This window comes from Cucurbita moschata, unplaced genomic scaffold, assembly GCF_002738365.1.
Source record: "Cucurbita moschata cultivar Rifu unplaced genomic scaffold, Cmos_1.0 Cmo_Scf00013, whole genome shotgun sequence".
NCBI lineage: Eukaryota > Viridiplantae > Streptophyta > Magnoliopsida > Cucurbitales > Cucurbitaceae > Cucurbita > Cucurbita moschata.
Window position 1 is genome coordinate 2,823,282 of NW_019268529.1, and position 25,930 is coordinate 2,849,211.

Consider the following 25,930-nt stretch of genomic DNA (forward strand, 5'->3'; position numbering starts at 1 on the left):
TTTTTTTTTTTTTTTTTTTTTTTTTTTCTTGTTCTTTCCTTTGCTCTGTTTCTCCCTCCGCGTAGTAAAAGTCCACTTTTCTCTCCACGTTGTCTGCATCACAGTGAAACCTACCATTGATAGAGAAATCTCACGACTTCTTCCATGCCCTCCTTCACTACCTTCCTCTAATTTAATATTCAAACCCAAATCTTCACGGAATCCATATGGTTCGAACCCGAATCAAACTCATCTCCGCCATTACTGTTTCTTAATTCTCAAAAAACAGAGCATCACCTCTGTTTTCATTGAGCCCACCTGAAGCTTCCTCCATCGGTGACGTTTCTTCTCATTTTTTGTATATAAAATTGATATGGGAATGGAATAATTCAAGGATACCCTGGAATCATGGTCGATTAGTGTTGGCAATCTTGACTATTTCTTCTTTTTCCTTCAATCATGCCCTATTAGTGCTCTTAGTCCTCCTCACGATCAACCCTCATTCTCTTTTTCTCTGCTTTTCCGTTCTCAATGGGGCAATGGTGAAGCCCTTGAGTTCATCCATTTGGTGCAACATTTTTCTGGCTATCTGTTCCGATTGTTCTAGTTTTAGGCTTCTTTGAAGTGGGTTTCTCCTAATCTATCCATTTGGGCAAGATTTTTCTTGCTATCTGTTCCGATTCTTCCAGTTTTTGGCTTCTCTGAAGTGGGTTTCTTCTAATCCATCCATTTGGAGCAAGATTTTTCCGGCTATCTGCTCCGATTGTTCCAGTTTTAGGCTTCTCTGAAGTGGGTTTCTTCTACTCTTCGCTGAGGAGGTATGTTTATTGAATCCGTTTATAAACCTGTGTTTTCTTTTGGGGTTTGAGATTGTTCGATCATACAATGCATTATGAATCATTGTTTGATTTTGATCTGTTTGTGGCGTTTTCGGACATTAGATGTTGTTTTTTGTTATGCAGCTGCTGGATTTAACTTAAGAACTTGTATTGCGTTTGACAATGGCATCGAAGTCATTCAAGCCAAACCGTTCAAATTTGTCAACAGCTTCTGATGCATCTGAAGCACAGAAGCCTCCTCTTCCACCTACTGTGACATTCGGTCGGAGAACCTCCTCCGGTCGCTATATTAGCTACTCGAGGGATGATCTCGATAGCGAGCTTGGGAGTGGTGACTTTATGAACTATACTGTGCACATTCCTCCAACGCCTGATAATCAACCAATGGATCCTTCAATCTCACAGAAGGTTGAAGAACAATACGTATCGAATTCGCTGTTTACCGGTGGGTTCAATAACATAACACGAGCTCATTTAATGGACAAAGTGATTGAATCTGAAGCAACACATCCTCAAATGGCGGGTACGAAAGGATCTTCGTGTTCTATACCTGGCTGTGATGCTAAGGTTATGAGCGACGAACGTGGAAATGATATACTCCCTTGTGAATGCGATTTCAAGATATGTCGAGATTGCTATGTCGATGCTGTTAAACTAGGTGGTGGGATTTGTCCAGGCTGCAAAGAACCGTATAAAAACACAGATCTTGATGAAATTGCTGTTGAACATGGAAGACCGCTTCCGCTTCCTCCACCAGCCACAATGTCGAAGATGGAGAGGAGGCTGTCGTTGATGAAGTCGACGAAATCTGCGTTGATGCGAAGCCACACGGGGGTTGGAGAATTTGATCATAATAAATGGCTATTCGAAACGAGAGGAACTTATGGATATGGGAATGCTATATGGCCAAAGGATGAGGGTTTTGATAATGGTAATACTGATGAAGTCGAGCCTATGGAGTTCATGAATAAGCCGTGGCGGCCCCTAACTCGAAAGTTGAAGATTCCTGCTGCTGTTCTTAGCCCGTATCGGTATGTTCTTAGTTTATAAGTGGTATTGATATTCTAGCATGCTATGGGATTTCATCCAACTTATTGTTGAATAACATTGTTGTGACAGACTTTTGATCGTTGTTCGAATGGTCGTGCTCGGGTTCTTCTTGGCTTGGCGAGTGAGCCATCCGAACACCGATGCGTACTGGTTGTGGGCTATGTCTATAGTTTGTGAGATTTGGTTTGCTTTTTCTTGGCTGCTCGATCAGCTGCCGAAGTTGTGCCCCATCAATAGAGCTACTGATCTTAACGTGTTGACGGAGAAATTCGAAACACCTAGTCCGAGTAATCCAACCGGAAAATCTGATCTACCGGGCATAGATATCTTTGTTTCTACTGCAGATCCCGAGAAAGAACCGCCTCTTGTAACTGCGAACACGATCCTTTCGATTCTAGCTGCAGATTATCCGGTTGAAAAGCTTGCTTGTTATGTTTCTGATGATGGAGGTGCGCTTTTAACTTTCGAGGCCATGGCTGAAGCTGCAAGTTTTGCTAATACTTGGGTTCCTTTCTGTCGAAAACATGGCATCGAACCGCGCAATCCCGAGTCTTATTTTAGTTTGAAAAGAGATCCATTCAAGAACAAAGTTAAGCCAGATTTTGTTAAGGATCGTAGACGTGTTAAGCGTGAGTATGACGAGTTCAAAGTTCGTATTAATGGACTTCCTGACTCTATTCGTCGTCGCTCGGATGCTTATCATGCACGAGAAGAAATCAAAGCTATGAAGCTTCAGAAACAGAACATTGGTGCTGATGAACCGATTGAGAGTGTGAAAATCGCTAAAGCGACATGGATGGCTGATGGCACGCATTGGCCAGGGACTTGGTTGCAGCCATCGTCTGAGCACTCGAAGGGTGACCATGCCGGTATCATACAGGTATGACGCGAACCTACTCGAAGATCATTGTTTAAATAGGGATTTCGATCGTTTTTTTCACTGAGGTGTCTATCTTGTTTTGTTATAGGTGATGTTGAAGCCACCTAGTGATGAACCTCTTCATGGAAATGTTGAAGATGAGAAACTTATCGACACTTCCGAGGTCGATATTCGTCTTCCTTTACTCGTTTATGTTTCTCGAGAGAAACGACCAGGCTATGACCACAACAAGAAGGCAGGAGCGATGAATGCTCTAGTTCGAGCCTCGGCAATCATGTCGAATGGTCCGTTCATTCTCAACCTCGATTGTGACCACTATATCTACAACTCTCAAGCAATGAGAGAAGGAATGTGCTTCATGATGGATCGTGGAGGCGATCGTCTTTGCTATGTCCAATTCCCTCAAAGGTTCGAGGGCATTGATCCTTCCGATCGATATGCAAATCACAACACTGTGTTTTTCGACGTTAACATGCGAGCTCTTGACGGTCTTCAAGGACCAGTGTACGTCGGAACAGGATGTCTGTTTAGAAGGGTTGCCCTATATGGTTTCGATCCACCTCGATCGAAAGAGCATCACCCTGGTTTTTGTAGTTGTTGTTGTGGCGGACGAAAAAAGCATACATCCGTTGCGAGCACACCGGAAGAGAGCAGAGCTTTGAGAATGGGTGATTCTGATGATGAAGAAATGAATCTCTCTTTGTTTCCTAAGAGATTTGGGAACTCTACTTTCCTTATTGATTCAATCCCGGTTGCTGAATTTCAAGGCCGCCCCTTGGCCGATCACCCTGCCGTGAAGAACGGACGTCCACCGGGTGCTCTTACGATCCCTCGTGATCTCCTCGATGCTTCAACAGTTGCAGAGGCAATCAGTGTCATTTCTTGCTGGTACGAAGACAAGACCGAATGGGGTAACCGTGTTGGATGGATTTACGGATCTGTTACTGAAGATGTGGTCACTGGATATAGGATGCATAATAGAGGATGGAAATCGGTGTACTGCGTAACAAAACGAGACGCTTTCCGTGGGACAGCTCCGATCAACCTAACAGATAGGCTGCATCAAGTCCTCCGATGGGCTACCGGGTCGGTCGAGATCTTCTTCTCCCGCAACAACGCCATCCTAGCTAGTCCAAGAATGAAACTTCTACAAAGAATAGCATACTTAAACGTGGGGATATATCCATTCACTTCAATCTTCCTCATAGTATATTGCTTTCTACCAGCACTGTCGCTGTTCTCCGGTCAGTTCATCGTCCAAACGCTTAACGTCACGTTCCTTACATACCTTCTGGTTATCACGTTAACGTTGTGCATGCTTGCGGTGCTCGAGATCCGATGGTCTGGTATTGAATTAGAAGAGTGGTGGAGGAATGAGCAGTTCTGGTTGATTGGTGGTACAAGTGCACATCTTGCTGCTGTACTTCAGGGTCTGCTAAAAGTCGTTGCTGGGATCGAAATATCGTTCACTTTGACATCGAAATCGGGAGGTGACGACGTTGACGACGAGTTTGCTGATCTCTACATAGTGAAATGGACATCTCTAATGATACCACCAATCACGATCATGATAACGAACCTAATAGCAATAGCAGTCGGGTTTAGCCGAACGATATACAGTGTGATACCGCAATGGAGCCGACTGATCGGTGGCGTTTTCTTTAGCTTCTGGGTATTGGCTCATCTCTACCCTTTTGCCAAAGGGCTGATGGGAAGAAGAGGAAGAACACCTACCATTGTTTTTGTGTGGTCAGGGCTTATTGCTATCACCATATCTCTTCTTTGGGTAGCCATTAGTCCTCCATCAGGAACTAACCAAATTGGAGGTTCATTCACATTCCCTTAAACACTTAATTTTTTTTTTGTCTCCCAAAATTCTTTCACTTCATAAACTTGAATTAGGTACATTCTTCTGTTGTAATTCTTGCAAATTTTTACCATCTATAATAATTCACTTTTGGGTAACTTTTGGGTATCGTTGTATTTGAAAAATGTAACACCCGAGTAAAAGAGAGATATACGATGGTTAAGAACCGGTTAAAGTTACTATCTATATAACAAAGCTATGATATTATTAGGTACTTCTGCACCTAATGGCTCAGTAACATGGTTAGGTTATCTACTCCTCGCTTTCTAACAATGAAAATTATCTTCACAATTCAACACATTGTTCTTTCAACATGTTTTGTTCTCACTCATATGTATTTTATTTGCAAATGTGATACCTGAATAAAAGAGAGATATACTATGGTTAAGTAATGTTTAAAGTTGTTATCTATACAACAAAGTTATGATATTAGGTTTTTCGGCTCTTAATAGCCCAGTAACATGGTTAGGTTACCTACTCCTCGCTTTCTAAAAGTGAAAATTATTCCCATAGACTAACACAGTCATTTTAATATGTTTTGTTCTCACTCATATGCATTCTAGAAAAAATTTCAAGAGGTCACCCAATATAGAATTGCTCAAATCAAAGCATGTTTAATTATAGAATCATGTATATGCACGAGGTCCGGCACATAAGAATCATAACACATGATCCATTTGGTTGAAGGAACGTGACTATTTTGGTTAAACACTTTGATACTCCTCCTAAATGATGAAATCATGTTCCCTTCGTTTAAAGGTATTTCTCGAGATCCCAAAGAAACCGTTTGAATGATGTGTGTATGCCTTATTTTAGATTAAAAAAAATTATAGTTGTTGATTTCTTTTAAAATTAACATCACGTCATACATGTAGTAGCGACTTAAGCTAAGAATTAGAAGACCGATCGTTAATATCAATGAGTAAATATTTAAATGACTTTCAATATGAACGTAGCAAACCAATCATAACTTGACATTTGAATTGTTTTATAATTATTTTACAACTAAGAGTTAAATCATTTTATAACTATATTAAAATTCGCTCCATATTATGCCATGTAAACTTACCATTAGTTAAATTTAATAATTATTGATAAAAATGATATGATAAATTAAATTGAAACTTCTGAAACAATGAATACCAAATATTTAAATTTAAAATATTGATGTTGATAGAATATTTTTTAAATATGTATATAAATAAAAGTATTTACATTAAAAAGAATAAAAAAATCCACAATTTTTTTTAAATATTATTGCATTATATATATTCAATTTTCGGGATGGGATGAAATTAAAAATTAAATATTCCTTTTCTTCCACGTGGAAGTTTTTCTTTAATGTTTCCCCAAAATTGTGAAAAATATGTAAATTATAAGTATATTTAAATAATTTAAAACGATTTTGCACATCTAGCGTTTGTAGTCCAACGGTTAGGATAATTGCCTTCAGACCTGGGTTCGACTCTCGGCAAACGCATTATTTATATATTTTTTTGGTTAATTATAAATAGAAATAGTACTTGGTTCAGCAGAAAAAAAAAAATCTATTTACGAATTATATTTAAAAAATATTCATAAAATTTCATTATTACTTTTTAAACATAACAGCAACTGTCCGTGTATTTTTAAACTTTTTGTAAAAGTTGAAAGTATTAATAAAACCTTTTAATGTTCAACGTATTTTTTAAACATTAAAATTTAAACTAAAGTAACGAGATTTTCATTCATCCTGTTAAACTAAAGTAACGAGATTTTCATTCATCCCAAACTATATTTAAAGATATTTATAGAATTTTTTTTTAAGTTTAAAAATATTATTAAAACTTTTAAGAGTTTAGTGGTATTTTTATTAATTTAATTAAAAAATAAAAAAATAGAAAAATATAAACAAAAGTATTTAAAATCCATGTTTTTTCCCGCCCAAACGCCCGTTTTAATATCTTCCAATAAATATAATTTCCAATTAGTTTCAAACTCTCAATCATCTAGCGTTTGTAGTCCAACGGTTAGGATAATTGCCTTCCAAGCAATAGACCCGGGTTCGACTCCCGGCAAACGCAATTCATTTTTGTTTTTCTTCTTTTTTACTTTTTCTTTAAGGGTTTAGACCCTGGTTCGACTACCTGGAAACACAATTTTTTTTGTTTTTCTTCTTTTTTACTTTTTCTTAAGGGTTTAGACCCGGGTTCGACTCCCGGGAAACACAATTTTTTTTGCTTTTCTTCTTTTTTACTTTTTCTTTTAAGGGTTTAGGCCCGGGTTCGACTCCCGCGAAACACAATTTTTTTTGTTTTTCTTCTTTTTTACTTTTTCTTAAGGGTTTATTTTCATTGTTGTTGTTCCTTTGAATTAAAATTTTCTTAAATAAAAAAAACTTTTCAATTTTCCAGGATTATTAGTACAATTTTAACCTTTTTATTTTATGCTATTTCATCCACTTTAATTAATACATGTATTAATCATGGAATATTTGTATAAGAATGTATTGCTTTTTCGTCATAATTTAAGTTGTTTCAATCCCAACTCGGAATTTAGCAATTTTTTATTCGAAAAATAAATTTTTTTATTTCTTATGTATATATATATTTTGTTTTTTTGCGTAGAAAATGTCTCACATATGAGTATGTTTCGGTGTTGTGTAGAATGAGAGTGAAAATGATTACATAGGTGGGACATTGAAAGGGTTTGACGTATACATTAAAATTACATATTTCAAGTAATTAAGGATTTCGTTCATTTCTCATTTCATGCACAGTACCAAATAATATGTATATGAGAGTACCTAACTTTCCATATTCATCGATATCCACATAATCCGTAAAAGCTAAGAAATACCATTAGCAATACATTTGTCTCAAACAACAAATGACAAAATATTCCTTACACACTCGCAATTGTGTATCTTATTATGACGATTCTACCACCATTGCTTAAACTATTGTCTAATAATGTGGTGGCATATAACTTAGAGGACGATGAAGAACATGTCACTAAACCTCAAGGTGTCCGTGATTGGAGAAAATGAGCGATGATGAGCCAACTGTAGTCATGGATGGACCCGTCAAAGATTGAAAAGAAGAGATATACGTACAACATTCGAAAGTAGATGCACTCGTTCAGGTAGTACCATGTCTTCTTTACCAAATTATCGAAGACGTTATGCATATAAATATAGGGTGCGGAACTAGCACTACACCATTAAGAAAGATAACGTGAATAAGCCCAAACGAAAGTAATTTCATCCCACATATATTATAATAAGGTTCATAAAAGTATTTAAATGAAAAGAAAATAAAAATTATTCTTAACATGTCATATTGTGAAAAAATAAATATTTAATATCTACAATTTTAGATATCTAGCGTTTGTAGTCCAACGGTTAGGATAATTGCCTTCCAAGCAATAGACCCGGGTTCGACTCCCGGCAAACGCAACTGAACTTTTTTTGGAGTTTTGGTATGTGGGCCTTTCTTAATGGGCTTAGCTTACATCTGACAAGTAGATATACTTTTATCATGTTTCGGCCCAGCCCATAAGTTGCGGGGAAGAAAACAGGAAAAACCCTAATTTATCAGTCGATGGCCTATAAACCCTAATTCGACCTCTTGTTCCCAAGGTGTCGTTTCCTCCATACTTGGCTTTCATTTCTCCAGTTCCAAGTTTCCTCTGAAAACCGAAGATTTTTGTGCATTTTTCTCCACCTTTCAGTTCTAATTCTCATATTATTTTTTCACTTTTTTGATGTTTGCTGTTTGTGCATCCTCTTGAATTTGGTTGAGTTGTGGAGTCGGTTCTCGACTTGTTTGGATTTATTTATTTATTTATTTATTTATTTTGAGTTGCGTGTTCGATTCTATATGCTTATGATGATATTTCCAATAATCTTAGCGGATTTCAGTGAGATTTTACTATCAATGATCTGACTGTTACACACACTGAAAGCCTACTTTACTTGATTTGGTCAGATTTGTTCAAATGTACTGTTCTGTTTTCTGATCGACGATTCGTTTTTGTATTCTCGTACGTATAGTTGTTTTAGCGGATGATGAATCTTTGATGAAGTTGAATTCTTTGTGTTTTGTTAGAATTTCTGATTTGATTCGATTACATAAAATTTGTTTTCAACTTCTTCACCTTCTAACTTCTTCATACTTAAGTTTTGATCGTTATCGGATTGAAGATCCTCACCTTCTAACTTCTTCATATTCGATTCGTGTGGTATTTAGCATTTGAAAATCTATTCGCAATGATGATATCCTTAAGGCTTGTTTCTCAGAAACATTCGCAGTGGCCGCCTGAGAGCTTTCGCCTTCGCCAGGCTTGAGAGCTAATGCTGCTTTATCCTTCCTTGGATGTCTGAGTCTCTTGTGAACATATTAAGATAGCTGTTTTTTTCGTTTGTTTGATCATGTTCTTCATTTGAAAATTGTGGCAACAATGATGATATCTGTAAGGCTTGTTTCTCAAAACATTCGCAGTGGCCGCCTTAGAGCTTTCGCCTTCGCCGGGCTTGAGAGCTAATGCTGCTCTATCCTTCCTTGGATGTCTGAGTCCTTTTAATCATCTTCTCCTTACCAAATTACCATTCATAATTATCAAAAATATAATTTATAAACATTGGATTAATTTAATTAGTGTTCATTCATCATTAAAATACCATATTAAAATATAATTATTTGATTTAATTTTACAATTGACAAATGAAGATCAAACGTATTCTAGTGTTGGTTAATTTTATAATTAATTTTATTTTGAATTATTTATGTAAAATGGAAATTTATATAAATTTTATTAAGACTATTTAGTTGAGAATAACTATTAAAATTTTTTATTAAGTAAACCGACTTAAAAATAAGTTCCATGTTTTATAATGTAAGTTATTTATGATTCAAAAGATTAAATTTATTATATTTATTAACAAATTATTATTAAATTAAAATTTAATTAATTAAAGTTATATTATTGATTTAAGATCATTTTACTTAGTTTGATAAGAATTAATTATCTTAAATGAAGAAATGAAATTGTTTAAATTGCATGAAATATTAATGTTTATATGGAGCATAACTTGGGATAATAGACTTATTTTAAACAAATATTTTTGAACAATAATAATAAATACAGTTAAATAATTTGGAAGTCAATTTTATTTCCAAATAATAAAAAAAAAACAATTCATAGGTTTAAAATTTAAACAGAAATAAGGCAACAAGCGTATAATTTATCTTTTTAAATATAAAAATTGTTATGTTTTTTGTTTTTAAGGAAAAAAAGGAACTAAAATAATAAATATGTTATATGCAAGAATATTTAGGGTATTTAAATATTAAAAATAAAATTGAGAATAAATAATCATTATTGGTCATTTGATACACTAAAATAAAATTGAAGTAAAAAATATAAATATACAATTTATATTAAACTTTTATATTTATTTAATTTAAGAAAAGAATATAACAAATGAAAAATAAAATAATTATAAAGCCCATTTTCAAAGGCCCAGCCCACTTTTTTCCTTGAGAAAGACAAAACTCACCCCATAATGCTTCTTCTCCTTCATGACTCTTCACCGTTTTCAGCAGTTCGGTGTCGCCGTCGTGGTTTCTTCCGCCCCTGCCGCTACCGCAGCCTCCTCTCCGCCTCCTCGCAGCAGTTTTATAGACTCCGTTGTTGTAACAGGTATTATTTCAATTTCCATCTATGTGGAATAGCATTTGACACTACGAAAAAACTACATCTCTCATGAAAATCCTTACCGATATTCATGCTATCTTCGCTGAGTTTGAATTCATTCTCCTAGCCTAATTCCTGCTCGACCTCGTTGTTGCTTAGAGATTTTCTTGAACTAGGATCTTTGTCGTAGAGTCTTGATTGGCTGTTGGGCTCTTCGTTGGGGCTTACAATTCTTACAATTCTTGGTCTTCGTTAGAGGCTGAAATTGACATGTTTTTTTATATGAAAGATCAAAGATGCTACATAAAATATAGATATAGGTATAATTTGTTGAAGTTATCTATTTCTAGGAATTTCTCTCCTTACACCCGAAACTTTGCTGAAGAATATTATAGGACTACGGATTTCGTCGTTAATCACAGAGAAGGAAGTAGCTAGGGATTTCTTTCAACAGCAATTGTTCTTTGGAATCGTAATTTCAGTTATCTTCGGTCGTTGTTGTAAGTTCCCTATCCGATTCATTCTGTAATTTTACTTCTTTTTGTAATTAATTTCAATCGGGGTGCATTTTTGTAACCTCCAAGTAGGGATTATAGATCTATGAGAATTTTGTTTCCTGTTCATGAAGGAGTCTTTAATTTTCATTGTGATCGAGTCTGTTGTGTGTTTTCAGTGATGACAGTGATTGAGAATTGACGATATTAGGTTAAATGGAAGAATCCGAGAAACGGAGGGAGCGACTGAGAGCAATGCGAATGGAAGCTTCGCAGGCTGATGTCGCTAATTATATCGAAACTTCTCTGCCTAATCATCTTTCCAATCCATTGGTTGAGTCCTCAGCTAACATGCTTGGGCAATCAGAACCATGTACCGCCCCAAGATTTGATTATTACACAAACCCTATGGCTGCATTTTCTTCTAGCAAGAAGAGAGGGAATCAGACTGTGTCTCATGATTATGTTCCTTCCCACCTCAATAGTTCTCCAGATGCTTATGTTCCTTCCCACCTCAATAGTTCTCCGGATGTTTATGTTCCATCAAATTTTCCAGGTAATTTTATGTTTTCTTAAATAATTTGTGGATGGAAAAAAATAAAGGATCATGTATTGGGAATAGGATATCGAGCTACTTGTTTGATGGTGGATGCTTCATTATAAAAGGGTCCAATTACGAATACATGGGTCAAAAATGGCCTAATGTGCCGGGTTATTATGTTCCCCTCCATGGAAAAATGTTACAAAGAAGCTTTCAAATCAATACAGACATGTAATCTATAAACAAAATCTAGTAGAAGGTGCTCCCAACTTGAGGTTGTAAAATGAACTTAGGGTCACAAAAAACTGTCGATTCTTTCTAGTTTGAACCTTTTGAGAGCTTCTGAATATAGAGATGGCTGTAGGGAGATGTTATTAGGAACATTAAATGCTTCTGGTTATGAACAAAGAGCCTGCATCATGGAGCAGTGCAGAAACAAACCAGAGTCTCAAGAATAGCTTGTGTATCCTCTCTACTACTGTGATTAAAACCAAATTCTTTCAAAATCCATGAAACAAACGGGACATTTATAACTTTACTTGCCTGGCTCCTCACACAAAAAGGAAAAAAAATCCACAAGCTATTTGTTTCAGTGGAACTCTCCATAACCTTTTTAAGAGGAAAGGAGAGATTTTCTGCGTGTTGGAGAAAATTCCAACTAGGAAAAGGTGGCTTTGCCATCATTCATGTCAGGCTTTCCCATATAAAACTTTTTGTCGCTTTCTTAATCCGAGCCACTATGGGAGGGATTCTAAGAGAAACATATTGAGAATCAATTATAAAAGCTAGTCATATACTTTTGAGAAAATTAATGATAAAAGTTAGTCTTTCTTCCTTTTATGGTTCTTATTTGGTTTGATGAGCATGAATGTTAAATGTCTAGAGTATTAAGGATATACAATTAGATGTGCTTCTATTAGTGGTTCGGATTTAAATGTATGTTTGTTTTGCAAGCTTTTGATGGGGGAGGTAAATGTATATATTTAACATAAATGCTACATAGCACTCTTTTGTGTAAAATATACTTCTGTAGTTTGATTTTTGTTTCCAATTCAAACTTTCTAATTCCTCCCCATGGTTGGATGCCATGCAATCGTGAAAGCAGTATTTTTTAAATGATAAAAGACATGAGTTTTGTAATATTTCACATCTATCCTATTAGTATTTGCTAATATTTTACATTAAAGTTTATGTGATGTTACTGGTAGAATTGGGAAGTATCTCATATGGCGATCAGCTATAAATTCTTTTATTTCTCATCATGAGTATGTTCTTTCAGCATTTTGTAGTTAGGGAATCACTTTTCTCCTCCAAATCTAGATATAATATTGTGTTGTAGGAATGAGAAACCCTGAAATGTCTCCCTCTGCGCCTCATCAATTCCATCAACATTCACCTGACCAGAGATTCTATGCACGAGGTTATAGTGGATCTGGTGGCCATGGTAGCCCAGCAATGCCCAGGCCTTTTCCTATGGATCAAAGAAGTCCTAATATGTGGGGTGGACCTAGAAGCCCATATGTCAACCACTTTCCCGGCCCTCCCCCAAGGGGGATGAACTCCCCCAGAGGCCCTTTTGTCAACCAATTCCCTAGCCAGCTACCAAGGGATATGAGCTCACCCAGCTTTGTCTCTGGACCAAGAGGTAATTCTTACCCCAATCAAACGCATGACATGGTTAATCACCTCAGTCCAAGTCCTAGTCCTGGATATCAAGGCAGTTCTAGTCCTGGTGGAGGCAGCCATGGTCATCGTGGCAATATGACCCCTAGTCCAAGATTTGGCTCGGGACGAGGTTTTGGTTCTCATGGTCGTCGTTTTTCATCAGACGAATCATCTAGACCAGAACAGTTTTACAATCCATCCATGCTTGAAGATCCCTGGAAGGTTCTGCAACCTGGTATTTGGAGGCCAGTTGCTCCATTGAGAAGTTCTGCCAACCCTTCAGAATCTTGGATTTCAAAATTCAATACGAAAAAAGCAAGAGTTTCAGATGCTTCTTCTGGCAGGTCAGGCTCTCAACCCAGCCTCGCCGAGTATCTCGCTGCTTCCTTCAACGAAGCAGCCAACAACACACCAGGTGAGTAAAAACTCTTATCCAGATATTTCATCCTACTGTAATTCTGAAACTAGGGATTCCCAAAATCCCAGCCTAATTTTTCTCCATACGCTGGTTTAATATGGTAATATTTAAGGTAAATCTGTAGTGACAGTTATATCTCTCCATGTTAGTTTGTGAGTTCTATGAGCTATTTTCTGTTAGCTACATGTTTGTGGACCGTGTTTGACTGATGGACATGATTTAGCTATGCTCGTCTTTATAAAGAATTTAGTAGGATTATGTTATAATAATATTGCTCTGTTTCATCATCTTCTTAATGTGGAACGTATCTGCTGAATTTGATATTTTGAGTAAATGGTGAAAGTTGGGAACTAACCACAAGAGGAGGAAAATATGCAGGGTTGGCCTCTGCTTTTCCACAAGTTATTTTTAAAAAATCTAATGTTCGATTATGTTACGGAGTCTGAAAAGCCTCGAGTAAGAGCAGATGTATAGAACATTTTTAATGAGATGGTGCCTATAGAATCTATTCTATTCTAAACATATATTATGTCATGGTTCGAGTAGGATAGGTCATAAATATCTAAATTTTTTATTTTTAGATTCTTATTTTTGACCTATTTTCGATATTAAGTAGCAACCCAAATTTTGTATCCATTTTTCATGATATTATGCATGGATTAGATATATTATGAAGATTTTTTTCGAAAAATAGTCTGAAATTTTAAGTGTGTTTGCATAACCTTTTTGTGTCGAAAGATATGATTCATTAATGAATCATCATTAATATCAACACAGTGTAGATTCAAATCTTCCAAAGTTCCTCTATTCAATAATTTTCCTCTTTCTTGTTGTATATCTTTTGTTTCTCGGGCCTAGAGTGAGCTTACATATAAATCTTTGATGATTACAAATGTGAGTAGTTAAGAATAGGGTAACCTAAATGAATAGATTGACATTATCTGCAACTACGAAGGCAATAAGATCTCTATAGAAAATATTGAAATATATTCACTGCTCCACATTTGTTAAAAGCTCTTTACCCTCTTCTTTCTTGTTTACATTTGTCGGGAGTTAACCTCGGGTCTATTGTTTGAAAGGCAATTATCCTAACCGTCGGACTACAAACGCTTCACTTTAGTTCTATGAGCTACATTATTTTCAAAAAGTTCGACATTCAACAAATTTTTATAAAATAATGGGATGAAAACCCACATAAATGCATTTGGGGAGAGACAAACTTTAGAATATTGTTTGGAAGGCAACTATTCTATTGGTTGGACTAATTTTTAAATTAATCATTCAAGAATAATACTAAACTTTATTACAAAATAAATTAAAAAACTAAAATTTAAGATACATGAAAATTAAATTTTAATTTTAATTACTTAAAATTATTTTATAATTCAAAATGTGAAATTTGAGGACCTACCCAATGAAAAGAAATCCCTAAATAAAACTGGTTAAAGAAAAAAGGAAATGAGAAAATGCGTTTGTCGGGAGTCAAACTCGGGTCTATTGCTTGGAAGGCAATTATCCTAACCGTTGGACTACAAACGCTAGATACGTAATTTTTTTTATTATTTACTTACAATTATTATTAATATTTATTACAAAATAAGTTAATAAATCTAAAATTTAAGTTACATGAAAACTAAATTAAATTTGAATTAGTCAGGATTATTTTATAATCGGATCCCTAAAAGAAAATGGTTTTTAAAAAAAGAAAAAAATGCGTTTGCCGGGAGTCGAACCCGGGTCTATTGCTTGGAAGGCAATTATCCTAACCGTTGGACTACAAACGCTATTTGTGTAAGGTAGTAAATTTTTTAAATATAAACTTAATATAAGGTTACAAATCCTTCTACAATGCAATTACTTTCATTTTAACATACTCACCTCGGTGATCTTTAACTACGAGGGCTACCTTCAATAGACGCATATTCACTTCTATTTAGTGCATTCATCCAATCACAAACGTAGGAGTCCCGAACATTCTTGGTTACTAATGCATCACAAAACAAATATTCTACTGTCTTATCTTTCTTCATCGTGCAGTGTTAGCTCTGCACCCTATACTTAAATGGAGGACGTTTTCTTTAGATTTCTTAAAACTTAGAAAATAACATTTTGAAAAAAGAGAGAAGTAACTCGTGATGTTTTAAAGAATAATCTTTCAACGTTTTCATCTACAAATATAAACAAAGATGTATCAGTATTTAACTGTATAGATGAATGCATCTTAAACTCGAGTCGTGTAAACACATTTAAGAGGAATACAACTAAAAGATAATTTGATCGTGCCTGGACTACTCCAAGTGCATTATACTTTGCTCCATGATGTGGCTTAATGGCTTACCGTTCACAACCTACATTCAATAATACTAAAAGAATTATCAACGTAATAAATTAAAATCCTCGACTACAGTGCTAAAAACATGTTATAAAATTTGGTTCGAGTTATATAGTGCAATAAAAAACAAAGTTACTCGACGACTCAATTTATTAATTAAACTTAATTTATAGATTTTATTGAAATGAGTGATTATTTAAGTTAAAATTAGTGAGTGAATTAAATTATTAATCTAGGTCGGGAAATTGAAAATTTCCAAATAATAATAATAATAATAATCATAAAAAGACAGAAATCTAAAAAAATAAAAAAAGAGCTATTTATGCAAAAATATTTGAAGATAAAATCCTCAGTTTTCTGGGAATGGGTAAAATAACCTCAGCACTTTGAGAAGTAACTCGAGCAGGAGCACTTGAGAAAGCGCATGGTTCGCCTCCTCGAACACAGCCTTCAGTGATGGCGGACTTATGCTGAAGTCTGATCTAAGATTCTGGCTGCCGATCGTCAGCTAAATGCAATCATAAAGCTTCATCGTCATTCAACGCCTGGTAATGCTGTTTTTTTTTTTTTTCACCTGTTTTGTTCTTCATTTCCTGAAAAGAATGTTATTTTGACAAACGTCTCGCGAGTTTCTATCAAGAACTGCATTATCTGCGATGCGATGGAGGACCTGGATTGGTTAATTTAAAGCTGAATGTTAGGGTTTTAAGTTTGTTTGTATGTATGTTTGCTGTGAAATCGACATTGTACGATTGTTTTGATGCGAGGGCATCTTGGATTGACTTTGTTAATTAGCTTTTTTTTGTGAAGCGTACTTTGGAATCTGATTGCTTACTTTTGAAGCAGTTTTTACCTTTACTGTGTAAGAAAATGCCCTACAATTAGTTATTTGTATATTCATGATCTATTTGCTAGGTTGATCAGATATTGGCATTATTACTATATCTGTGTTCCAGAAAAATTGGATCTCCAAATGACATTCATATTGTTTTTATTGCTATCTGCATAGCAAAATAAAGTAAAAATCGGTAGTTTTTTTTTTTTTTTGCTGTACTCATAATCCTAAATTTGAGAAAATTCCTGCTATTTCCTTCACTCTGTCTTGGATTTTTTTTTCTTTCCTCTGTTTGGTGTTTTCTTCCTGTATTTACTGTTTCTGAGTTTAATTTTGAGCTTTCCTGTACTATGTAGGATTTTTATTGCTTGAATTAGAATTTGGTATCTGGTCCAGCATTATCTATCCTTGCTAGACTTCAATACTGGAGGAGTGCATTTTGGAGACTAAATTGGATGGATCTGACATGGCTGAGTGCCATTGTAGTAGGGGCCGGCTGCCTTGTTTTGGGATACTGTATTGGTTCGAAGTATCCTCCTCGCATCTTTATCAAAGCCAAATTAGCCAAAAGCAACGAATCCAGCAGAACTGGGAAGAAGGGTAAGCCTAAAGAGCCACTGGAGGTTGAAAACTTGGCTGACATTCTCGAGGACTTCAAGATGGTCTGTCTCTGAGTCTCTGTCTATTTCTGTTTCTCTTTGATGATTATAAGGCGTTCTCTCTCTCTGACTCAAAAAATGCAATAACACTTCATGTATCTCTGCAGGTTTTAGTCGTGAGAAATGATTTGAAAATGGGAAAAGGAAAAATTGCTGCCCAATGCAGGTACTTTTTTACCACCTTGTGGTTTCTCTTTCATTCCCTGATGTTTTGAATGCTAACAATCATAGAAATCTTGAATTTTACTGCTGCGTGGATAATGTACATGCCCGAGTAGCTTTTTGTTAAAACTAGTCCCAAGAATTGGCCATATAGTGTTTAGGAGTTTAGGTTAACAATGCACTGCACACCTGGTATAGTAAACTTCCCAAAATGCCTATAACAAATTTTACTAGAATAATGACTATAATAACATGAGAGGCTTTGGATAATAGTAGTTTTGAAGTAGAAGTTGAAATAATGCAAAATTTTGGATGATAATATTACTCCTTTTTTTTTTCTTTTTGAAATTTGGCACTGTTAAAATCGAAAAAAATTATTGATGCATGGAATCTACATAGCTTCAGCAATCTTGTAATGCTCTCTCATCTCTCCCTTCTCTCCTTCCCTCCTTCTACCATCCTGCCTAATCCAAATTTGTCTCCCTATGATCTAGCCATTGCTTCAGGGTGGTGGTTCGTAGTTGTAAGGTTCTTGATTTGTTCTTTTGTATTGGTCTAGAAGAGGATTTTATTTTGATGGAAGAGGAGGATTTTCACCAAGTCCTTCCGCTTTCTTTATCACATTTGAGGATGGCTCGAAATTTCCTTAGTTTAATTATTGTATTAGCCAATCCATAAATTCTTCCTCAAGCTTGGTCGCCATGATTCTAGGGCTTTTCGTTTGGGCATCTTCGTATGTCATCAGGATGGTTTATGAGAATTGTTGTTTGGCCGTCATCAGGTGGTAGAAATTCATTCATGTGCCAGTGGAATTTTTTTAAATGGATTGGCCTTCTTTTTTGGGAAATGTTAAGTGATTTTCTTAAGCCATTCCTGTTTGAGATGTTTCCAAGTACCCACTCATTCCAAATGAACCATAGGAAGCCCTAATAAAGTAAAATTACTTGGTGAGGAAGTATAATAATCTTCCCTAGAGTAAAAGATCTTCATGAAGTTTGCAGATTCCATTTTGTATCTTTTCTGAGATCAATGACATGAAACTTGATAGGCGCCAACCATGCTGGATTTGCAAAGCTAGAGGTCCTTCTAGGATCTTTGCAAACTTTTACAAGTAATGATTCCAACCAACAGCTGGTTAGAAGGATGAAATACTCTTAGATCGAATTTGGAATCTATGATGGTCACTCTTAGATCCCTAACCGACCCACTCCAGAATTAGCTTCATAAAGACTAATCTAATGAATCGGTTTAACTTCCAACCTAGAGCAAGATTTGAAAAAAAAAACACCCAAAGGTTTTCCAAGAAAACACAATGTTTTTGTATTCTACCATGATCAATGTTACATGCCTTTAAATAGACCAAAAAGATAATCCAAACAATAATGGTAGTTCATCTACCAACAACCAACTATCAATAAAAGCTATTAAATAAAAATGGAAGAAAATAAGACATGACATAAATAGTCTTAAATGGTAGTTCAACTACCAAAAACAAAAAGTCTTCAAATCACTTTCCAATGTAGTGGTGTGTATTGACACTCCATTATTTTCTTGATTTGATATACTAATATTATAAAGATTTTTGGACTAAAAAATCTTTGTTTCAACTTGTACATTGGCTAGAAAGATGTAATGAAAAGGCCTCTTGAATCTTACCCTGCTTCTTGTAATCGCTCCTTCGGGTACATGTGGGTACACGCAAAGGATCAATGGTTAGATTCATATCATCTCCTTTTCTTTAAAACGATTTGTCCTCGAATCAAAGTCTTCATTCTCTTATCATCTACTACCACATTGTCCTTATGAAATTACATTTCTTGATGTAATTCATTAAAAAAAAGGAAAGGACAATGTGGTAGTAAATGCATTATCAAGAAGGGAATGAACACGTCAAATCTTTTTAAAGAGGGAGGGATGATATGAATCCAACCACTATCCGAAAGTAGCGATTAGCAGAAGTAGGGTAAAGAAGATTCAAGAGGCCTCTACATTACATCTCTAAAGGTTAGCTAATGTACAAGTTGAAAAAGATTTTTGAGAACAAAAATCTTTATAATATTAGTATATGAAATCACACTTGACCTTCGAAAGTGATTTGAAGACTTTTTTGTCTTTGAACTACCATTTAAGACTATGGAAGACTTTTTGTCTTTGTTTTGAACTACCATTTAAGACTATTTATGTCATGTCTTATTTTCTTCAATTTTTATTTAATAGCTTTAATTGGTAACGGGTAGTTGGTAGTTCAACTACCATTATGTTTGAATTATTTTTTTGCCTTATTTAAAGACATGTAATATTCACGTTTGAAATCTTTTTGCCTTATTTAAAGACATGTAATATTCACGTTTGAAAATCATGGTGAAATACAAAATTTTGTCTTTTATTGAAATCCTTTGGGTGTTATTTTTATTTTTTTCAAACCTTACTTTTGGGTTTGAAGTTAAACCGATTCATTGGATTAATCTTGCTAATTCTGGAGTGAGTCGTCTTGGGAACTAAGAGTGACCATCATAGATTCCAAGTTCGATCTAAGAGTTGTTATTCATCTTCTAACTAGCTCTTGGTTGGAATCATTTATTAAGTTAGCTTTATTTGTGAAAGTTTGCAAGGACCTCTAGCTTTGCAAATCCATCGGTTGGCGCTTATCATTTGGTTTTTTTTTTTTTTTTTTTTGGTATAAAGCTTGATTATAATCAATTCAATGATTAACTCTCACGAGCTAAGACTAGTATCTCATCGTTAGGATCAATAGCTCGAAAATTTGAACAAGACTCAAATTAATGACAAGAACTAATTACTTTGAGACATTTCCTTGATAATCCAAGAGACTCAGAAAAATTGACAGAAAAAAAATAACATAAAGTAAAGATATTTTACCTCTTGAGCCGGCCAAAGAACGTTGACCAAATGCTCTGATACCAAGTGATAAGCGCCAACAACTGCTGGATTTGCAAAGTTAGCGATCTTTCTAGGATCCTTACAAACTTTTACAAATAAAGTTAATTTAACGAATGATTCCAACCAAGAGCTGGTTAGACGTTAGATGGATGAATAACTCATAGATCGAACTTGAAATCTATGATGGTCACTCTTAGATCCCAAGAAGACTCACTCCAGGATTGAATCTATGATGGTCACTCTTAGATCCCAAGAAGACTCACTCCAGAATTAGGTTGATCAAGACTAATCCGATGAATTAGTTTAACTTCAAACATAAAGCAAGGTTTGAAAAAAAAAAACGAAAAACAACACCCAAAAGGGTTTCAAGAAAACACAAGGTTTTTGTATTTCATCATGATCCTCAAACTTGAATATTACATGCCTTTAAATAAACCAAAAAGATAATCCAACCATAATGGTAGTTAATCTACCAACTACCAATAAAAGCTATTAAATAAAAATTGAAGAAATCCAAACATAATGGTAATTCATCTCCAAACAACCAACTATCAATAAGAGCTCTTAAATAAAAATGGAAGAAAATAAGATATGACATAAATAGTTTTAAATGGTAGTTCAACTACCCAAGACAAAAAGTCTTCGAATCACTTTCCAATGTCAAGTGATGTTTATGGTCATTCTATTCTTTTCCTGATTTGATATATTAATATTATAAAGATTTTTGAGCTAAAAATTCTTTGTTTCAACTACATTAGTAGCTAGCCTTTGAAAATGTAAGCCTCTTGAATCTTCTTTACTTTGCTTCTTGTAATCGCTACTTCAAATACATGCTAATCATTCATGATTAGTGGTTTGATTCATCTCAAAACTTTTCAAGCATACAAAATACATATTCTAATAATGCGTAGGCATTTCTTCTTGAAGAAAGTAATAATATGGACCAAAACCAGACTTAACTTTCTTGTTCTGCCGTCTTTAAAAAACCCTTATTACATAATTGCAATTATCAGCTAACTTTGTGGCGGATACTTACTGAAAGAACCATCAATTCTACACAAACATTTATATTACTACTACTTGAGAGGCCAAGTTTTCACATTATTTAATAACTACTGGTAATCTAATTTTCTCAAATCTTTGCACTGTGAACTTCCCAGTTTCTTAATGCTGTAAATTGAATTTCGACTAGCTTTTAATCTACTTTGCTTGCTTTTGTTAGTCATGCAACTTTGGGTCTCTACAAGAAGCTCCATTATCGTGCACCGAAAGCTTTGAATAGGTATGTATGTACAGGATAGTCCTCCCTTTATTAATGGCATCGTCTACTTCGTTCTCCGCTCATTTATTTGATTTTATTTACATGCAGATGGGAGATGTGTGCACAACCCAAGGTGGTTCTGAAAATAGAAAGTGAGGAAGACATGCTAGTTTTGCAAGTAACAATTCCACTATGATTTCCTTTTTCTAAGAATTCCACTGTGATTTTATGGTATCTAACTGATTCTTTGCTATCCGTATATGTCGAAAGCATATCACATTTGCAGTTGGTCGATATTTATTAGTTTTTCTAGTTTGTGCATATGTATTTATAATAGTGGTGTAAGCTTAATTTTGCATAATATCTGAGACAATTCTATACAGCTTGATCTTTTTTATATTTCTTCTATTCTTTGAGGCTTCTGAGTTCCCTCTGATTCTTATACTTTTAGGTGTTGATCTCAGTTCTTTTAGTTTTCAAACTTTTATATATTATTGTACATCAGGAGAGGGCAAAATCATTGAAGCTACCAACTCATATTACCATTGATGCCGGAAGAACTCAAATTGCTCCTAGTAAGTTACATGAAATTCACTTAAATGGGTCGACGTTTTAATACCAACTTTATCAAATTCACTCATTTTCACTTTTTTGTTCTTCTAGATTCGAGAACGGTGATGGCAATTCTTGGTAAGTGATTTTTTTTCCATGCAACCATTATATATTAATCAAGGAGTTTTCTATTCTATCATAATAGCCCAGTGAACTCCCTACCTCTTTTGTGTTTTTGTTCTAACTCATGTTTGGTTAGTTTAGCTGGTGGATCTACTGAACAATTTCATATTGGTGCATTCCTACTGGAATTAGTATTGGGGTATATTGGTTCGTATCGTCTCAATTTGAGTGTCAAATTGGAACTGAACCACGAGAAATATAAAGAAAAATGGAAAAACCGAGCCAAGCCGAACCAAACCGTTCTATGACACATAACCAAACTGCCCAAACTGTTCACCATTGGTTTAGCCAGTTTGATCCGGCAGTTAGCCATTTGCAATAACTCCAAGAAACTAGCTGGTTTGGTTGGACTCCGTTCGCCTTGCCAAAATTGAGCCCGACCGAATTTAATTGGTTTTCCTTGTATGCAAACCAAACCAGTTCCAGACCAAACCAACATCGGTTTCGGTCAGTTAAAGTGATCTTTTTTGTCAGTTTTTCGTTGCACCTCGAATTAGTATTAACTAACGTGAATCATCCAATGAGATATGAATACATCAGTAGTGTATAGACTAATACACTTTTTACTTCACAAATTGCAGGTCCTGTTGAAGTGGTTGATGATGTAACTGGTGGGTTGAAACTCTTGTAGTTTCTAAATTCTCGACTGTTACCACCTCAAAATTCTTGAAGACTTCAGTTCTGTAGCAGAAGGCTCTGCAAAATCCATCCATGCTTGGACCAACAACACGGTATGAAACCGATCTACGCGGAGCTAAGCTATCGCGATTCTAAATACTATTACCATTTCTTATGATGACAATGATGACCATGTCTAAGTTAACCTATTTCTTATGCAATAGAAACAGTAGGGAAGTTCTTGGATTACCTTGCTTTAGAACTATCTATATTTCAGTCTAATTCTCTATTTAATTTGTTTCTATTGCATTGTCTTAAGGATTTAGAGTTTATATTCAATCAAACCAAGTTCCATTTGGTTCGTCCAAGTTTCGACACGTATGCAAATAATGTTTATAAAGATCATTTCTGGACACTTAATCACATAGCATATATGTTTTTCTTACGGTTGAATTACAACATAAGCGTGTAGATTATTTGTGTACTCCCTGATACAAAAAACTAAAACAAGGCATTGAAAATATGTCAATCAACCGAGATGAAAATAGCAAGCTAAGAAGAATAGGTCCTCACTCCTCACATTGTTTTGGCCAAATACATATGATATATATGTTGGGGTATGATCAGGGCTCTTGGATGAATTAAGATCTTCCCTCTTGTTTCGCTTGATCCTCAGCTAAAACCTTCTCCTTTGTTTTGTGACTGACTTCTACGGCTGCTTTTGCGACTCTTTGAAACGTCTGGGTAACCCAGGAAGCCCCGGTTGAGACGTACCGGTTAGCCATTAAGGCTGTTCCTGCATTGTTCACTGCTGCCTTGGTTTTCTCAGACACTTGAAACTTCTCATCCATTTCTTTCACTTTCTCATTCACCACCGTCGTGCCAACGCTAATCTTCTCGCTAAGGCCAATCTTTTGGTCCAGAGAAAGGACTTTTGATGAGGCTGTTGATGTCAATTGGTGCTTCTGGTCGAAAGACTTTGCCCTATTGAGGGCATCTTTGCCCAAAGTGAAGCCTTTGGCCAGCATGCTGCTCACAACATCCTCGGCCTTATTCATTGCAGATCCAGCAGTACCAGAGCCTGCATTCTCTGCAGACTGGTGAAACATGTTTGTTCATTCATGTCAGAAATTGGAAAGACAAGATTGAAAATTACTGTAGGATTAAGATCGAAGAAAATACTGGAGAAGACACTGGTAGAGGGGCACTGGCAGGTACAGCAGGAAGACTGTAATCTGGAGCAGAAGCAATGCTAACAGGCTGATCAACAATTGTAGCTCCCTGAGTAACGCAAGATAGTTTAATCTAATCAGGTAAGAAAACAGATGATACAAGAAACAATCACTTGGTAATGAGACATAGAAATCAAGTTAACTATGCATTTTGAACACATCATGGCAATCATATTGAAGACATTCTCCCATGTTACAGGAATAAATGGATGAGAACTCTGTTAAACCTCTTCTATCTGAAGAATGAAACTCTGTTCTAAGTAGTTTTCAAACCTTAGAGCCATTTTCATAACATAAGAGAGGTTCTACATTCGGAAACAGTTTCTAATGGAAGCTTAAGTAAATAAGCAAATATTTGAATGAAATCATTCAGAATATCTTAAGTTTAAGGACAATTGAAATGAAGAAAGGGAGAATTGTATCAACCGAGAGTAGAATCGATGTCTCGGCTCCTTTCGGATCCTTGAAGGTAACAAATGCAATTTGAGATCGTTCATTGTCCCTACAGGAAAACAAAATGAAGTAAATGAAAACGCATACGAACTAACAGTTGATCAAGAAGAAAAAAGTAACAATCCTACTGCTAATCACCATATCCCTATCGAACTAAAATACAATCTCGAGAAGTAGTAAATAACACTCACTTTCGCATTTCGACAATTTCAATTTCACCGGAAAAAGAAAAAAAGTCTCTCAAATCTTTCTCCGACGCGCTCAACGAGACATTGGTAACTCTCACCGTTCTCACCTGCGACTGTAACGATTAAACAAAAAAACAACCAAAATCAAGTCAGTTTCTGGAAAATCAGAGACGAATTTCGACGTTTTCGGTGCTTTCAATAATTTCCTTATATCTTGTTCGAAACATTAAATTCCAATACTAAGCCATAATTACAACGGAAGTACGCATTCTCCATCTCCTGAGTACGAGTCACGCATTTGTTCATCAAAATTACGGGAGGAAAAAACAATGAAACATGCTGTTTCACCTATATTAAGTAGTTAATAAGAAGAAAAAATCACGCCTCAGAACAAAATGAAACTTGAGGTAATAACATCGCGAGAAATCAAACAAGATTAGGAACAAAATGAACAGAAAAATAAGGAAAAATTGAACACCAACCGCCATGCTGCTCCGTCTGATCCACCGGAGAAGTTCCAAATCCAAGTTCTTAGAGAGAGAGAGAGAGAGAGGAAGAATGACCTTGAGAGGTGCGTTGTGGCTTGGCGGTTGTTTAGGTTCGCAAATAATACAGATGGCAAAAGAAAGAAACTGACTCAGTCCTTTTTTTCTTTTTATTTTTTTTAAGAAGTTTTCATTATATAGTTAAATGGGTAGCGTTACTGGATATTAAATTTTCGCCCATATAATTTTATATAAAATTTGAATAAAAAGAGATTATAACTAAATTTTCCAATAAAATAAAAAGAGGGTCGAAGCTCTGCGCTCTTTCTTTCTGTGTGGACGATGCCGGGGAGAGAAGAGAATGCGTCGAGGCGGCGAACAACAAGACTACAACTCAATTTTGACTTTTCCCTCCACAAGATGAGCCTAATGCATTGGACCGTCTCTCGTCGAGTGCATCCCTTGCTCTTGCTCGTTTCTAGTAGCCGATCGAGTTTCTTCTACCAACAGTACATTGAAACCGAAAAACTGGACCGATGTAATTGACATCATTAGATTCTATCCTTACAAAAAAAAAAAAAAAAACTTCGATTTCGGACCAAACCGAGAAAATTGAACCAATGTAATTGATATCATTAGATTTTATCCTTAAAAAAACTT

General features: G+C 35.4%; 4 protein-coding genes and 7 non-coding genes across 19 annotated transcripts; 8 read left to right on the forward strand and 3 right to left on the reverse strand.

Moving 5' to 3' along the window:
• The first annotated feature begins 61 nt into the window (after positions 1-61).
• LOC111451730 (cellulose synthase-like protein D3) lies at positions 62-4,713 on the forward strand. Its single transcript, XM_023092261.1, has 4 exons — positions 62-797; positions 942-1,849; positions 1,938-2,748; positions 2,837-4,713. Exons 2-4 carry the CDS (start codon positions 981-983, stop codon positions 4,592-4,594), a joined length of 3,438 nt encoding a protein of 1,145 aa, XP_022948029.1. The 5' UTR covers positions 62-797; positions 942-980; the 3' UTR covers positions 4,595-4,713.
• A 1,893-nt stretch (positions 4,714-6,606) lies between these two features.
• On the forward strand, positions 6,607-6,678 carry TRNAG-UCC. Its single transcript has one exon. It is a non-coding gene; the product is annotated as a tRNA-Gly (tRNA).
• Positions 6,679-7,979: 1,301 nt separating this feature from the next.
• TRNAG-UCC lies at positions 7,980-8,051 on the forward strand. Its single transcript has one exon. It is a non-coding gene; the product is annotated as a tRNA-Gly (tRNA).
• A 424-nt stretch (positions 8,052-8,475) lies between these two features.
• On the forward strand, positions 8,476-8,563 carry LOC111451889. The gene has a single exon (XR_002712047.1). It is a non-coding gene; the product is annotated as a small nucleolar RNA R11/Z151 (small nucleolar RNA).
• A 296-nt stretch (positions 8,564-8,859) lies between these two features.
• LOC111451901 lies at positions 8,860-8,982 on the forward strand. The gene has a single exon (XR_002712058.1). It is a non-coding gene; the product is annotated as a small nucleolar RNA SNORD14 (small nucleolar RNA).
• Positions 8,983-9,050: 68 nt separating this feature from the next.
• LOC111451902 lies at positions 9,051-9,172 on the forward strand. Its single transcript, XR_002712059.1, has one exon. It is a non-coding gene; the product is annotated as a small nucleolar RNA SNORD14 (small nucleolar RNA).
• Positions 9,173-10,158: 986 nt separating this feature from the next.
• Positions 10,159-13,696, forward strand: LOC111451145 (protein SICKLE). Of its 7 annotated transcripts, XM_023091441.1 has the most exons (5): positions 10,159-10,297; positions 10,677-10,791; positions 10,965-11,286; positions 11,323-11,341; positions 12,666-13,696. In XM_023091441.1, exons 3-5 carry the CDS (start codon positions 11,002-11,004, stop codon positions 13,412-13,414), a joined length of 1,053 nt encoding a protein of 350 aa, XP_022947209.1. In that variant the 5' UTR covers positions 10,159-10,297; positions 10,677-10,791; positions 10,965-11,001; the 3' UTR covers positions 13,415-13,696. The 7 variants fall into 7 exon arrangements, with proteins under 7 accessions (XP_022947209.1, XP_022947202.1, XP_022947206.1 ...); XM_023091434.1 differs by having other exon boundaries at positions 10,160-10,297; positions 10,965-11,341; positions 12,666-13,671; XM_023091438.1 differs by having other exon boundaries at positions 10,160-10,297; positions 10,997-11,341; positions 12,666-13,671.
• Positions 13,697-14,876: 1,180 nt separating this feature from the next.
• TRNAG-UCC lies at positions 14,877-14,948 on the reverse strand. Its single transcript has one exon. It is a non-coding gene; the product is annotated as a tRNA-Gly (tRNA).
• Positions 14,949-15,121: 173 nt separating this feature from the next.
• On the reverse strand, positions 15,122-15,193 carry TRNAG-UCC. The gene has a single exon. It is a non-coding gene; the product is annotated as a tRNA-Gly (tRNA).
• Positions 15,194-16,087: 894 nt separating this feature from the next.
• On the forward strand, positions 16,088-23,293 carry LOC111451148 (peptidyl-tRNA hydrolase 2, mitochondrial-like). 3 transcript variants are annotated; one of them, XM_023091447.1, is made up of 8 exons: positions 16,088-16,289; positions 16,933-17,238; positions 17,343-17,401; positions 21,521-21,580; positions 21,668-21,737; positions 22,065-22,134; positions 22,223-22,249; positions 22,876-23,293. In XM_023091447.1, exons 2-8 carry the CDS (start codon positions 17,032-17,034, stop codon positions 22,923-22,925), a joined length of 543 nt encoding a protein of 180 aa, XP_022947215.1. In that variant the 5' UTR covers positions 16,088-16,289; positions 16,933-17,031; the 3' UTR covers positions 22,926-23,293. The 3 variants fall into 3 exon arrangements, with proteins under 3 accessions (XP_022947215.1, XP_022947217.1, XP_022947216.1); XM_023091449.1 differs by lacking the exon at positions 16,088-16,289 and adding an exon at positions 16,659-16,769; XM_023091448.1 differs by lacking the exon at positions 16,088-16,289 and adding an exon at positions 16,663-16,759.
• Positions 23,294-25,418, reverse strand: LOC111451146 (binding partner of ACD11 1-like). Its single transcript, XM_023091442.1, has 5 exons — positions 25,268-25,418; positions 24,789-24,898; positions 24,571-24,646; positions 24,095-24,193; positions 23,294-24,009 (listed from the first exon to the last, which is right to left on the reverse strand). The coding sequence occupies exons 1-5, from the start codon at positions 25,271-25,273 to the stop codon at positions 23,554-23,556; spliced, it is 747 nt and encodes a 248-aa protein (XP_022947210.1). The 5' UTR covers positions 25,274-25,418; the 3' UTR covers positions 23,294-23,553.
• Between the last annotated feature and the right edge of the window lie 512 nt (positions 25,419-25,930).